This window comes from Hippichthys cyanospilos, chromosome 3 (genome assembly GCF_059441005.1).
Source record: "Hippichthys cyanospilos isolate Australia breed blue-spotted pipefish chromosome 3, RoL_Hcya_1.0, whole genome shotgun sequence".
NCBI classification, from domain to species: Eukaryota; Metazoa; Chordata; class Actinopteri; order Syngnathiformes; family Syngnathidae; genus Hippichthys; species Hippichthys cyanospilos.
The window spans coordinates 27638812-27653797 of record NC_142371.1 but is presented as its reverse complement, the minus strand read 5'-3'; the positions used below and the strand labels follow the sequence as shown (position 1 = coordinate 27653797).

The window sequence follows — 14986 nt, the reverse complement described above, 5'->3', positions numbered from 1 at the left end:
CACCCTGAATTTGGGGGTCAAATTCTGGTATTTTCTGTTACCTGCGCGGAGGACTCGGGACGTTGGTTCAGTATGCTCCATTTTTTTATTGAAAGTAATGCCGTAACAACCTCAGCTAACACGAGCTGCTGTTAGTTGCAACAGACATGTGCTGCCAGCCAACTGATTCCGCCATCTATAGCACTTCTCTTACTAAACTCGCCAATAGGGAACCCAATGAGCCCACTATATATCATGGACTTCAAGCAATTTTTCAGATCATTTTAGTAGGGATGCACTAAAATTAAATTTCTTGGTTAAAACCATAAGTGATGAACCTAATGCTGAACAAATAATTTATAATAAGGTACATTACCAAAAAGTACATGGCCTATATACTTTTTTGCACTTTACCTAATTTAGGATATTATCACATAGCGACAGGAAGTGGTTAGCACACAGTTCTGAGGTCCCAGGTTCACTTCTGGCCTTCCTATGTGTAGTTTGCGTTTCTCTGTGTACGGTTTACACCCACAATCCCAATAACATGCATGGTAGGTACTCCAAAATGCCCTTAGGTGTGTTTGTAAGCGCGAGTGGTCATTCGTCATTATGTACTCTGTGATTGGCTGGTAACCAGTTCAAGGTGTAACCCACCTACTTCCCAAATACAGTCGGGATAGGCACCTGAAAGTCCACAACCCTTGCGAGGACAAGGGCTGAACAGTATGAATAAGCTTTGTTGTTGGTGTTGTTTTTTCAACTCATACCCAGCCCTCTTTTGATTTATGGCGTTGCCTATTTCAGTACTTTTCAGATCCTGCACTTTTTCAGCCTTACTTCAGTCATTGTTTAAATGAGTACTTTTACCTGCTTTTTGTTATTATTTTAACAGAAGTAATTGTACTTCTACTGTAGTACTGAATGTGACGCATTTTTGCCATCGGTAAGCATTAGCAAGCAGTCGAGTGATGATGCGGGCAAAGCAGGAGCCCACAGTAGTAAAATGCACGTCTGATGCAACGTGGGTGGGCCGCCTCTGCCGCACGCAAAACGGTGGGAGAGTGGGGAATTTTGTGCAGCAGAACAAACACGTTTCACATGATAAAAAGCACTGCGTTGGGAAAACAGGGACCATATCAAACTGCCTTGCTATATGAGATGACGTCTTACCTGGGATCAAAGCAAAACGGAGTTTGTCCATCATTCAGAAATGGGTTGGAGGGTTCTGGTGCCGTGGGCTTCTCGTTAATATTAATCTGAGAGGTAAAACATACGCTGCTTGGTCACTGACAACACTCATGCAGTAGAACCTCAAATGGTGAATAAAATCTGGTCAGTGGCGCTAGTTGAATTCATGTCAACAAAGATGATGCAGTATAAAAAATAAGCAAATGCATCCAATTCAGAGTGCAACTTCTCTTCCTAGAATATGTACAGTAGGGTGAAGCATAGTTTAAGATCAGTCTCCCAAAATCTACAATAAACAAGAGGCTGTTACATTGTTATTGTTGGTGTTGCTGGGCGTAGTCTCAGACTCCTCGCGGCCATCGGGCGGGGCGTGGTGGCGGGTGGGTTGGATGCAAACTACGTTGCTGTCCCAGGAGGGCGGGCCCATAGGAGGGAGACAAAGCAGCTGCTCATCTGACAGCTCGTCATCGTTGTCGTCATCTGTGGATCACGCATTGATAAAGACAAGCGACTGTGACCGATGAGGGTGTCAAACATGTACAGCAGTAACGAATATGGATGTCAGGACTAAATCTAGTGAAAATTTGATGAAATACAGAATTTTGCTGAAAGGGTATACTATTTCATACTATCATCTATTTTATGTGTTGCATTGTTTTAAAAACGTATTGCATCAAGTAGCAATATATTGCTCAGGAACAAGGTTTGATTTTTTTTCGCAGAGCAGTTTTATGAATCGCCGACTTATTTCTGTATACATGTCACATTCTGACCTTTTGAGTCCGGGGCTGAGGAGTATGGGTTCCCAAAGTGCAGCTTACTGGGACTCTGAGAGACCAACAGTGGGGTGGGGACATCCTGGGCGTATGGCACGGGATACTGTAGGAATAAAGGCACGCTGGACTGGACATTTTCTGCACCGGCTTTCCCACTGGGCCCCTGCTCTGCTTTCTTGCTGCTCTTCTGGAGTTCCTGCCGAGGCAAAGGCAGGCTTTGCATAACTATGATATGATATTTAAGGTGTCCCAATGACTTTGTAGTCTAACAATATAACCAGTTCTCAGTAACCTCAGTCCAAATACATAAAATTAATTGGTCTCAGAATTTAAAACTGTTCTCACTCATTTTAATGACACTCTTTTAAATGCCGCAGCACACTTTCCACTTATTCGAAGGCTTCCTGAAATTAGCCTGTTTATTTACAAAGATAAGGGGCAGAGTGAGGGACTAGCAAGAATGCGCATTTGTGAAACTTTGTGAAACGTTCATATAATTGAGATCCACTTGATGAATTGTTGCAGTTTTCATCAATAAATAGTTGATTTATCAATTCGAGATGAATTGTTGCAGTTTTCATCAATAAATAGTTGTATCAATTCGAAGCCTTGTTAATCAAGGGTGCCTGGGACACAAGCAGGCGAACCTTTGAGCTGCATTTAATTTTTAATACAGAGAAAGACCAGGTCATTTATATTTGTGAAAACATTAATATGAACATGTAGGTACTTGCATATCTTAATCATAAAAGAATAATTCATTTTCAGAATTAATTGTAAAATAGGTAGGACGGAATAAAAACAAAGCTGGCCATCGTGTGAAAATCTAATATTCATATTACAAATTATCGAAAAACATTTTAGAAAGCCAGGGTTGTCATTATGTTTTCAGCTGCTCACACAAACACTTTCAGGTCTCACCAACTTATTACTCCCCCCAAACAGGAAAAAACATGGGACCTTTTCGTTTTAATTGTGCTAGTAGCAGATGCCTATTGAATTTACAGTCTAAGCCTCTAATTTGGTCATTTGGGAACTCTAGAGCGGCTCCAAACACAATTTCGGGGACGATTTAGGGCTTGCTGTGGTCCATATTAATGGAAGGGAAAATGAGAGCACATTAACTTCACTTTTACAATTAAGGAGCATTTCAAGCTCGAGACATAGATTGGGGAAAATGGCTGTTGTTTTCAGGAGGGATTTTTTTTTAAGGGTGGAAGGAGTCTATAAAAGAGAAAATGAAAGCGATTACAAAGCACCTCCAGTTTCTCCTTGAGTTCTTTCAGCTCCCGCCCCTTCTCAGCTACCTGGCTCTGGAGTAAACAAACAATGAAGGAATGAGCACACTCATTTTTGCCTGTCCTTTGTCTGTCATTCACTCCTCAAAGTAGAGAATTCAGTTGAAACGTGAGTGACATAAATTGCGCCATTTTACAATAGCTTCTTCTGTGCCAAACACTGATTTATGCGCGGTGCCGCTCTGGAGCCAAACAGCATGTTTGAGTTCCTCACAGACACCAGGGCAAATATCCGCCTGCCCCCGAGCCAAGCCAAGCATTAAGACGGCAAATGGAGAGAAACGTTCCGAGCCAAGCTTCACTTGTCTCCAGCGGCGGACATAAACAGCCGTAAAGTGTTGTCTCCAAGACAAGTTTGCTCATAAACAATAAATGTCACAAGGCTTGTGCTCAAGGGAAGACATGTCATCAAATGCTGATCCCCTCTGAGCTTACACTAGGCATATATAGAGGAGACGACGCTGAAATGATCGAGGCCATTTCCAAAACTACACAGGCTGTCCACATGAAAACTTTTTGTTTTGCAGCAAATAATATAAGCAATAATAACTAATTATTTGAGCTTGTATGCACTGTGTGTAAAATTCCAGTACAGACACCTCACAGAAGGTCTGTTTTCAAATCTGACTTTGTATGGGGACAAATTCAAAAAGACTTTTACAAGCGAGACAGGCTGGAGGAGGCACCCACCATGCAGCGGTCTTCCTCTGACGCCAGCTGTAATTTGAGATTCTCACTGATCTTCTGCTGCTCTTTCATTTTCACCGCCATCTTGGCCAGTTCATCGTGCATCATGCCGCTACGCTCTTTCTCCTCCTGAAAGATCAGCAAAAGGTAATTAAAAAATGCTTTCAGATACTGCAGAATGAGCGTTGAATCTTCATTACCATCAACAACTGCTTGTACTTCTTGTATTTCAAATGCTTGTCAGAAGCCTCTCTGCTGACGCCTTTGAGCTTCTCTTGAATGATGGCTTCCAGCATGGGATCTGCAGAACCAGGACTCCCTGTGAGGACCATGAAAGCTAATCAGACAGTTAAGCAAGAATGAGTATTTGGAAATTGTCCAAACAGTAAGGTATTTGTGTTTCAAAGTGACAGACTTACCTGGAACAGATGTGTCTGGACTTACTGATGAAGGAATTGTTGTTAGCTCTTGTGCTGAGTTTCTTTTCAGCTCCTACACACAAGTGAAAAATAATGTCTGTTATTGAAATTAAGTTTAAAAAAAAAAAAAAAAATTAATTACATGAGCACAGTGTAAGGGTACCTTGGCATAATAGACCATCCTGCCACTAAATAGAATGCAGACCTACCCCTTGCTGCTCAGACAGCTTTAGCACTTGTTTTTGCAGCCGAGTGCATTCTTTGTATTTCTCCTTGTAGTGCTCAGCTGCCATGTGCAGACGCAGTTTCAGGTCCTCCACTTCTCTCTGCAGCTCTGCTACGAGAGCCGGGTCTGTACAGACATCCTCTGATTTGGCCTGCCGAACATAGGGATAGATAAGATAAATGAAATATTAGGACATATTCAAATACTTGTCTGCAGACAATAGGTATAACAAACTTTTTAAAAGCAAGTTCGGTTTTATCAACTTGTTGTCTTGCTAGTTACTATGGCATACAAGGAAGTCCCCGCTAAGCTTTTCCGTGTTTGTTCATATGATTCAAACCCTGAAACAAATCACATCTATTACCATTATTTCCTATGGGATGAATGGACCAATGGCCCAAAACAAACTGCGTTCAACCTCAAGAGAAATATGTAAATATGCTGTGCATATTAATTTACGACTAGGACTGTATCTAATAAATTGGCAAATAGATGTTGTGACTTACCGCCTCCTGCTTGGCATTTTCCTTCATCTGCTCCACCAGACACTCCAAGCGGCCACAGTGAGCCTGCGCCTCGGCTTTGGCCTGTCGCAGGGCATCGGCCTCCAGTTTCATATGATATAGTTCAGACATGGTGCGGTCGCGGGCGCTCGAAGCGTCCCTCAACTCTGCTGATAGCATGGTTGACTGCTGCTGGTTGGCCTGGAGTTGCTCCTCTTTCTGTCTCAGCTGCTCCTTCAAGGCCTTTAAATCTCCCTGTTAAAAAAAAAAAAAAAAAAAAAACTTTTATGAAATGGGCTATGTGTATTTAATGATAATGAATATGACAGATGGATTAAGAGTGAGTACCAAGGGGGAAACTTTGGCCACGATCTCTTTGTACTGGTTCTCTTTCTCAGTAAGGCACATTTGCAGGCGTCCCACCTCTTCTTTAAACTGAGCAATGGTGTTATCTTTGTTAACAGTCACAGATTTCATCATCTGCAGCTCCGCACTCAGCTTAGTGTTTTCCAGCTCACGGGTTTTCAGGTGAATCTGATGCAAACACAAAATGAATACCCGATTCATTTGTACACTGGCTATACAATGACAATTAGGGCATGCTAATCCATTTATTATACTTTATTATAACTGTCAAAACGACCACACAATGACTAAAATAAGAAACAAAAAATTGGGTCAAGCCCAGACAACATAAAGTTTTTGCTCAAGTTGAATGACAAGGCTTTTTTTTTTTTTTTTTGTGAGTTTGTGGCAATCCTATTTCCTTTGGAGTGCCCACCACAACAAACACCTACAAGCACCAGACGACGGCTCAATATGGCTTTTTGGTTTATGTTTGGAGAAAAAAGCGCACAAAATAATAATCCTAGTAGTTAAAAAGAAAGTTGAAACCAGACCTCCCTTTTGAGGCGATGTAATAGTATGGGAAAAATTGCAAATTTCATGTAACATAAAGCTGTCAGTGAACATAGTTTTCTAGCAAACCACTGCCAACCAAATTGAGAAAATGATTATGTGACAGCAGAGCTTCTTGTTGCCACATCCTGGGAGCTTGCCATTCCAACCTGCTTTTCATCTTGGGAGCAGCATTATCCCAATGAGAACTTGTTTTTCCCACAGAAATAATGGAAGAAACCCATAAAATGACAAGCACAGTACCTTGTAAAGTTCTTTCTCATCTTTCTCATTGTTGAGTTGAGACTCAAGCGTTTCCTTTTCTGTTGCGAGTTTCTTCATTCTGTCCTTTAAACTACAAAAACAAAACAAAAAAACCCACACAATTTTCATATCTGATATACTGGTTGGTATTAATAATATTTTGCCAATAGTATATGTAGAACTTCAGGCTCTAATGCTAATTAAGAAAAAAATATTGTGATTTTTTTTTTTTTTTTTTTAAGCACGTGACTAAAACTAAATCAATAAGATTCAGTGCAGCCGCAAGCTTTTTTGTCCATGTGGATGTGGCTTGTTTGAATATTTTTTTTGAAGAAAATGCAAGTGTGTGCATGCAAATGTTGTAAGTATTTACAAGTCCAGCTCGGTTTCCTTTTGTAGGCCTCTCTGGGTGACTCCAATAAGATCTTCTTCCAGCTGTAACACCCTGGATGTGGCCTCTTCAAGCCGCCTCTTCACTTCCTCCTTCTCTTCTTGCAGGACATTGGAAGAGTTCTGCAGTTCCTGGGAAGCAGAAAACAAACTGTTAAATTATGGTATGATTCCTAAAGTAAGAATAATACAATCAATGAAATAATTTCATAATAATAATGCAGCCTCTAACTGTAAAGACATTCTGTAGTTGTCATAAAAATAGTACGATAAGCGAAACATAAGAATTCACACTCTAAGTGTAAAAAAGTTATTTAGTTGTAATCATTCTTATCTTAAAAGTCAAGACGTCCAGTCAGTTGTTTTGCCAAAAAAGGGTTAATGTGTTTAAAGAACATTCAAACAATGATGAACATCCAATAAATGGAATTGAAGACAAAAATAAAAAGCAAACTATTTGTTTTACTATGCAAGGACATAATTTTTGAATCATTACATTCACACCATATAAAAAACATAAAAGTATGCCCATAAAATTAACAGCCACAAAGTAAGCCATCGCTTTCTTGTGAAAGCAGTTTTCAAACGAGCAGATTTATTACAGAAGACAGCTAAATGAATTCGAACTGGTGTTACTTTTAAGACTTAATGTTCGAGTTGTAAAAATGCTGGATTGCAAGTTGATAACGCAGACATACATATCTGTCAAATCTTGATTTATGCCATCAGAGGCATACAGTATGTTTAACAAGGACTGCATGTCTTTCACTAGGGGGTGCTAAGAGACTGTTTTGGGCCCATTTGGAAAAGATCTCATTTTCTAACAGTTTAGAAACATTGGCTAACATGTACATCTGCATGTATGGATTTATTTAATTTAACTTTGTTTAATTTAACTAAGTTAAATCATGACTCCCTCCTGCACTCTAATTCTACTTTACGTGATTTTGTCTTTTCAGCAAGGCGCAGTTCTCCTCCTCCTGTTGGAACGCTTTCTGCAGGCTCTCCTTGTCCAGTTCCATCTGCTTCATCTCCTGCTGCAGCAGAGCCACCTTTTTCAACAGCTCATCTTTCACTCGCTGGGCTTCCTCCACTTTTTGCTGCACACAGAAAACGTACTTCTTGAGCTGAGTCTCAGAGCCGTAATTTATGATGTAAGTTGAAGTGCAATTGTACTCAGGTATTTTAAAAAGGGCTTTGGTTTCATGTTCCCAATAAAGCAAAAATGTGCTGTATTGTAAAATATGTGAACATAATTAGGCCTAATAAAACATGTCAAAGAAAAAGGTTTTATAAGGTGTATTTTCTGTATTTGTGCATTGACGTGCATTTAAAAGGAGTGAGTGGCCTCATGGTTCAGAAGCTTTGACTCCCAAATAAAGTTCATTTTTCATTTTTCACACATTTAGTCCAGTGTCAAATCTACCCATGCTCTATTATGAGTGATTTTATACTGCACTTGTGTTTGCTTGGTTGCTCCGTATTATAAAGATGCTGAAAGTGCCTCAATTACCATGGGGCCCTCATCTTTTTTTTTTCCCCTCCATTTGAACATTGGCATATCTAAAGTCAAACTCAAATTTGGCATGCAACATAAAAAAAAAAAAATCACAAAAGCAGATTATCTGAAAAACATCTAAGGTGGGGCGCTTGTAACTCAAGGCACCATTGCAAGTAACGATTATACTTGTAATCAATCAGTTGATTTTCTGATGAGTCACTAAAAAAAAAAAATTGAACACTTAATAAAAACAGGACATTTTAGGGATTAAGTAATTGATTGTTTGATAGATTGATTGACAGTGTAGAAAATGTAGTAACATGTTTTTTTTTCATTTACTGGTTTGGACATGAAATTATTACAGAGCTGGCTAAATTATTATTGATTTCTAATGTGAATAGATATTTGTAACTGTCTAATTTTGAGCAGATTAAAAGAAATCAAATAATATTTACTGATAAGACTCCAAAATACTGAGGATTTGGACTGTTTTTTTAAATAAGTCATTATAAAAAAAATAAAATATTATATATATATATATATATATATATATATATATATATATATATATATATATATATATATATATAAATTTGATTGATCGCTTGATTGTCAATTAATTAGTGCACCCTTACATATTGCTACACTCAAAAATGACTTTAAAACATTTGCGATCAGATAAAAATGTGGAATCTCAAGCACTATTTTAGCCAATCAGACGTCTGGGTAACATTTTGTATTCTGATCTAAAGGCACAGGCAAATGAATGTCCAGTCTTCAGTTAGTAACTGTTTGGATTAAAAGAAAATAACAGTTGATCAAATATGTCATCAATGATTACCTCAAGAAGGCCCGCCTTGGTGGTGACCACCAGGATGTCAGAATTGCACTCATCCTCCACAGTCAGCAGCTCTTCCTCTGAGGGGCTATTGGCGCGAAACAGAAAAGGTGTGCTGGCTCCACGAATCTCCCCTTTGTGGGTCACATAACAGAACTGATAGAATTCGCCGTCATCGTTGGGCACATAATATCCTGAATACACATAAAAAACAACAACATTCAAGAACAACAAACTTGATACTGTATTAAAACACAACTACAACCAATTCCACAACACACAGCATTACTCAATAAGCCATTTAAAAGGCATCTAAACTGTGGTTTATTAAAAAGGTATCATGTTCTTTAGCACTGTGATCTTACCCTGAAAGACCACTGTTCTGTTGACTGCGGTACCGTCCACATAGTTCTCAGGGAGGGGGGACCACAGGAATGTGTAATAGTCCCTTGCTGTGCTCCAGCCGACCTGCGACACATTGCAGGGTATCTGTTCAGACAGACGCTTTCCCCACATCAGTGGAGTATAATAACAATGGAGACGTCAACACCCGTGACTCCTAAAAGAGTCATTTTTGTTTGTCGTTATTATGGGACATTTTATTCACAGGTGACATGAGTGTAGACACAGCAAAGAAATTTTCAAATTGAATGTTTTTAACTCATGGTCACCATCTGTATGCTGTTGTTTACAACAAAAGTACCAGCATTTTCTATACAAATGCGTTTTGGAAACTAACGGTAACTCCACTAAAATTATGAAATGCTGTTTTATGTGTTGTTAACCAGTGGCTGATGATAGGCGTGGGTGTACAAGTACAGAAAATACATATTTCACTTCCATCTGCAGCCATAAAACCGTCAAACACAATGGCAGTCAATGGAGGGTTCTGGCTTTTAGTGCGCTCACAAAACAAGCCTACTTACTTCCATACTCTGAACAAAAATGCTGCATCATTGTAAACCTATCACGTTTATCTTTCTAAAGGTATTGAGATGTTAAGGCAAATAGTGTTAAGCTACAGTATGAACTACATGTCTGGAATTACAACAGTGCGAGCGTTCATCAGAGCCAGAGATAGAAAGGCCCCCGTTTTGCTGTGAACCCCCTAGTTGTTAAGCAGCGCACTTCCAGCCTCCAGCAGTAAAGAACAGGAAGCAATTAAAACATGCACATAGTGAGTTTATGTCATTACTGGAGGCGAGCCCCCACCAGTGCACTCATTAGTGGCACTGGCTGAAAACTCTTGAGAGCAACTCTTTGACTTGCCTCAGACATGCCTACAATGTGTGAGGAAATAGACGAGGTCCACAAAATTAGGGATACTGATGTCCTTGGTTTTGATTGACCTTTTCGTAAAGGTATTCATTTAACAATGCCTAGTGTTAAGATTCCAGTTATACTTGCAACATGACAGGATTTTTTTTACTTTTTCTTACATGAAAATGTGTCTAAATGTAAAAGTGTGTTTGGAAAGGCTACTTCAACCTGAGTACAATGCAAAAACAACTTTGTAATGTGTATGAAGGGTTTTGGTGAAAGCCAATTAACACAAATGACTAAAGAACACATTTTCACCCAATTATGAGTAGGCAAAGTTTATACATTTTAGTTTATCTTTTTTTTTTAACTTAAAAAACTCTCCTCTCAAAAAAACATTACATTTTGGACAAACATCTCCCGCTAAATTTTGATCTGATAAATTCACTGGCTGAAAAAGCAGATTTGAGTCAGCTTGGTCTAGTCGTACAGTCATTTACCTCCATCAAGCCAGCCTATATGGAGCACTTGAACCATAGGTCTCAAACTGCATTCCTCGAGGAACGCTATCCTACTTGTTTTCAATGCTTCCCTCTACAAAACACCTGAATCAACTAATTAGGATCATTTTCAAGCACGTGCAAATAACATTTGAATCAGACGTTTTGAAGAGAGAAGCATCAAAAACATGCAGGATAGCATTCAAACTTTGAGTGTTGTTAGCTAGCGGCTAATTTATGCTACAAAGACTTTAATGTCAATATCAGCGGAAATAAGTCGTTCGTTAGCGCCCTGAATTGGTGACTGAACGTTATTTCAGAACGATTTCCGGCATGTTTTACAGTCATGCGGAGCATGAAGAACTGCTCCTAAGATTGGCTTGACTTTGGTTTATCTGGTGTTTACACAATAGGAGGGTTTCCGGGGCAAGAAAAAATAAATCTCTTGAACATTTTTTTTAGGCAAGGTAGTCAAATTACTTGGACTCAGAACAGGTCATGTAAAAAAACAATCATCTTTTTTTCCATTTTGAGAATGTATTTGTTACAGGGCATTGTAGAAAGCATTTAGAGTGCTAAGCCCATATTCTTTCAAAAGTTCATAAAAAGCTGGTGGTCATTTGTCACATTGATAGAGCGGAAAAACAACCACTGAAAAATCCCATGATAGAAAAAAAAAATCAACCATGATATACCGAGGGACAATTGCATTACCTTAAAATTGAATTGCAACGTGTCTTTATACTTTAAAAACTTAACAACTGTCACTTAAAAATGAACAATATCTTAAGTGGTTGAGGGAGAAAGATTTCACTATACAACGTAAGTAGTTTTCATAACGTGTACTTTTTTATTTTAAACAAAGCGAGCTACGTACGGTCAAAGGCAACAGGTTGCTGCTGGAGCAAGGAGGCACGTTTGCTGTCTAAGTGTCAGTCAGTCAGAATGAATACATGCAGGAAGTGTTCATGAATCACATGGTGAGTGAGACATGCTAATTACAAAGCAATGTTGGCATTCTCCTCTCCCTCCTGACAAGTCGCCCCTACCCCACACCTCCATCAGCCCTAAAGCAACTGCAGTCACGTTGTATAGGAACTGTTCAAAAGGCCAAAGGCTGCGATTGCAGATGTGTCCAACAAAAAAAATGTATAGTGCCCATATATCTACCTGTTTGACATCTATTGACCTAGGAGAGTAAATACAGGTTGCTAAATGTGATTTACAGTTTTAGCTTACCTTGCATAGCAAAGTCTACAACACAAACATGTTAACTGCAGAAATGTAATGCTTTTTTTTAAATATACTAAATGTCTGTCAACTCTAGCACATAAACAGCTTAACCCTACTTACCTAAGTAACATTTTCACATCTATATACAGCAATATTTAGCATTCTATCAACTTTCACTTTTAGTCTACTAGATTTTGCTATTACAATTTTTGAATTGATTATGATTGGAACTGGATATTTCAGTTACCTATGTTTGTTTTGGTACAGCTTGTTTCAAATCTTACACAAAACTGACGTTGACTATCAGAGAATTTGTGACATTTTTGCTCACAAATTTCATTTGAATAGACAACTAAGTCTGAATTGCATTATGTTAGATTTGCCTGATTCATAACTGGACTGTGCAATATATTGACAAAATGTCAGTGAAGATTATTTAAAATATATAGATAATAGAAAAACAAGTGCTCTTGGCTGGAGGGTAAAAGGGGTACTAAAAATCAATTCAAGGTTATCTGCAACCATGCGAAAGCAAGCACTTTGCATGCGTCATTTAGTTCACCAACACTGCTTGGAAGATGGTCTGGATTTTAGTATCTATTCAAACTTTGCTAAGCAACAGGATTTATGATTCAATTGTTTGTACCAGACCTCACCCACGTAGTACCTCCAACAAGAGGTAATAGGCACCTGTATAAATCCACATACAGTGTCATAAGAACGGTCTCTGCTTGAAACCAAACCTTGAGACTTCGGACTTTGAAGACAATAACAGCAAAGCCCCCCACACCCCATCCTCAGCATTCTGGCATTTAGCAAGTTGAGATCATTTTGTAATACTAAGTGACTATGAAGAGGATGAGATTAGTCTGATTTTTTTCATTGAATTTAGGTAAAAAACGATGTAAAAATTGTGTATTGGCATCTGAATTGACATTTAGAAAGATCAAATTAAATATCCTAGATACAACTTGCACATAAGCAAAACATACACTTGATAACAAGGGTTTGGAGAGCCACAAATATCTTCCTCCACCACCCTGCAAAAAACTGATAGCACCGGTGCAACCCCTTATTTTTTGGGAACATACCATTGAGAAATTAGAGATACCGAACATGTTTAGTTACCTTGAAAATACCAACCCAGTCCTTTGGGTGTGGCTTGATGAATTGTGTAAGGGTATAGTGACACTCCAGTGCAGCATGAGGCAAGTAGCTCTTGCCTACATTCTGGAAAATGACGTGGGCAAAGTTTGATGTGTCCATGTTGTTGTCTAATGAAGGCTCATCCGCAATCAGCGCCATCAATCAATCAACAATGGCTGGAAAGGAATAAAAATGAAAAAACAATAAGAAACAAACACAAATGACAATTACCTAAGTATAAGGTAATTCATGCAAAAAAAATCGTCTCACTATTCTAAAAATGGCATTTGATTGTTGTTGCATTTGTGAAGTATGAATTACGCAGCAAAATCCTCTTTTTCTTTTTTTATCCATCTCAGGGGTCAGGCACTTTGCCACTTGCTGAAGACTGAAAATGACATCACAGTAATTCAATGCTGCACCTTCTACATTGTTCTGGACCCACTTGACAAAGCTGTTGTTTTAAATCTGTGCCCTAAATGGTTTGTATTTGACTTTGGAGGTTCCACTGCACTGATGTTTAGTATAACAGTCTTTCTGTTCTGCCAAATATAAACCTTTCTCAACAGGGTTACAGTTACACCTGTGCCTTTACCCTGGTAACAACACTGCATAAATGCATGACAGGGATGAAGTGCTCATAACATTGTTGCATGTCAAATGCCAGCAATCCTTCTGCTGCCCAAATCTTCAAACAATATCCACAAAAAGTTTCCACCTTTTCTTTTTTGAAAGGCGCCACACGTCCACAACTAATGTTAAATGTCAGCAATCTTTCTGCTGGCCAATCCATCAAATAACATTAAAAAATAGCCATCTTTTTTCTATTTTTAAATTAATCTCTTTGGTAATGTATTGAAATTCAACTATAATGTACATTTATAAATACAATGGTAACTTGGCGGTATGGTGGCAGAGTGGTTAGGTTAGCATGTCCACCAGGCCTTCTTGTGTGGAGTTTGCATCTTCTCCCCAAGCCTGTGTAAATTTCCTCCAGGCATTCTAGCTTCCTCTGACATTGAAAAACATGCATAGAAGATATATTGAACTCTAAATTGACTGTCCTAAGGTGTGATTGGGGGTGTGAATGGTTGTTTGCCTTTGTGTGCCCTGCGATTGGCTGGCTACCAGTTAAGGGTGTTCACTTTAATGTTCAGTATTTTTAGAAATTGACTTACGTACCTGAAATAAAGACTGGAGAGAGGTCTTTAGATCAGTAAAACACAACACGTTTATACGAGGCTATGCCTTAAAACTATCAGTTTCGATCGTTAAAAAAATGTACGTGACGAACCAGCTTATTTAGGAAATTGCTTTGGACTACGGCTGAAATTTAAACTCCGTTAACTTTTAGACCTTGAGTTATGCAAAAGGATATTGAAAAGTCGAAAGTCTACATTCCAGAAAGACCGAATACTGAAACTGATAGGCGAGGCCTAAAGCGATTAAAGAGACAACCAAGCGACTAGATGGCTAATGTCAGTCGCATATCTATTTACCAACAAAATAGCTGTGCCTCGATTGTACTATGACAGTAAACGAACGGTAAACCTCAAGCCACATAAACTTATCCGTCACTTAATTCCAATTACCTCCTTTCAACTTGACGGCTACACTGGAGGACAGTTAGCTAACGTTACCAGTTAGCAAACGCCGACTCTCGACGTTGAAAATCGCAGATCAAACCACGACACATTTTAACGAAAAACTAATTGTCAGCGAAGCATTATCAAACAAACGTTATACATACCCCTTTGCCATACTGAATAACGACCAAAATCGTTATTAATCATATAAAATGACTGTTGACGCAGTTCAGTGCCTTGCCCGTATGCTCTTCCTGGAATAACAACAACATACGTCATTTCCGAGTTGTCC

At 38.8% G+C, this 14986-nt stretch overlaps 1 protein-coding gene across 5 annotated transcripts in view; it reads right to left on the bottom strand.

Annotated features, from left to right (window-relative positions):
- LOC148426649 (tax1-binding protein 1 homolog B-like) overlaps positions 1-14986 on the bottom strand; it is a 16167-nt gene extending 1181 nt beyond the window's left edge. Inside the window, exons 1-17 of one of the 5 annotated variants that reach the window (XM_088410310.1) lie at positions 14859-14986; positions 13091-13284; positions 9335-9437; positions 8973-9163; positions 7572-7730; positions 6614-6762; positions 6241-6331; positions 5428-5613; positions 5083-5334; positions 4560-4727; positions 4351-4423; positions 4132-4268; positions 3935-4060; positions 3206-3259; positions 1944-2142; positions 1481-1650; positions 1153-1238 (exon numbers count right to left, since the gene is read on the bottom strand). In XM_088410310.1, the coding sequence (XP_088266436.1) occupies positions 1153-1238; positions 1481-1650; positions 1944-2142; positions 3206-3259; positions 3935-4060; positions 4132-4268; positions 4351-4423; positions 4560-4727; positions 5083-5334; positions 5428-5613; positions 6241-6331; positions 6614-6762; positions 7572-7730; positions 8973-9163; positions 9335-9437; positions 13091-13267 (2321 nt within the window). In that variant the 5' untranslated portion in view covers positions 13268-13284; positions 14859-14986. The remainder of the gene's footprint in view (positions 1-1152; positions 1239-1480; positions 1651-1943; positions 2143-3205; positions 3260-3934; positions 4061-4131; positions 4269-4350; positions 4424-4559; positions 4728-5082; positions 5335-5427; positions 5614-6240; positions 6332-6613; positions 6763-7571; positions 7731-8972; positions 9164-9334; positions 9438-13090; positions 13285-14858) is intronic. The other 4 variants (XM_088410311.1, XM_088410313.1, XM_088410314.1 and 1 more) reach the window with 4 other exon arrangements.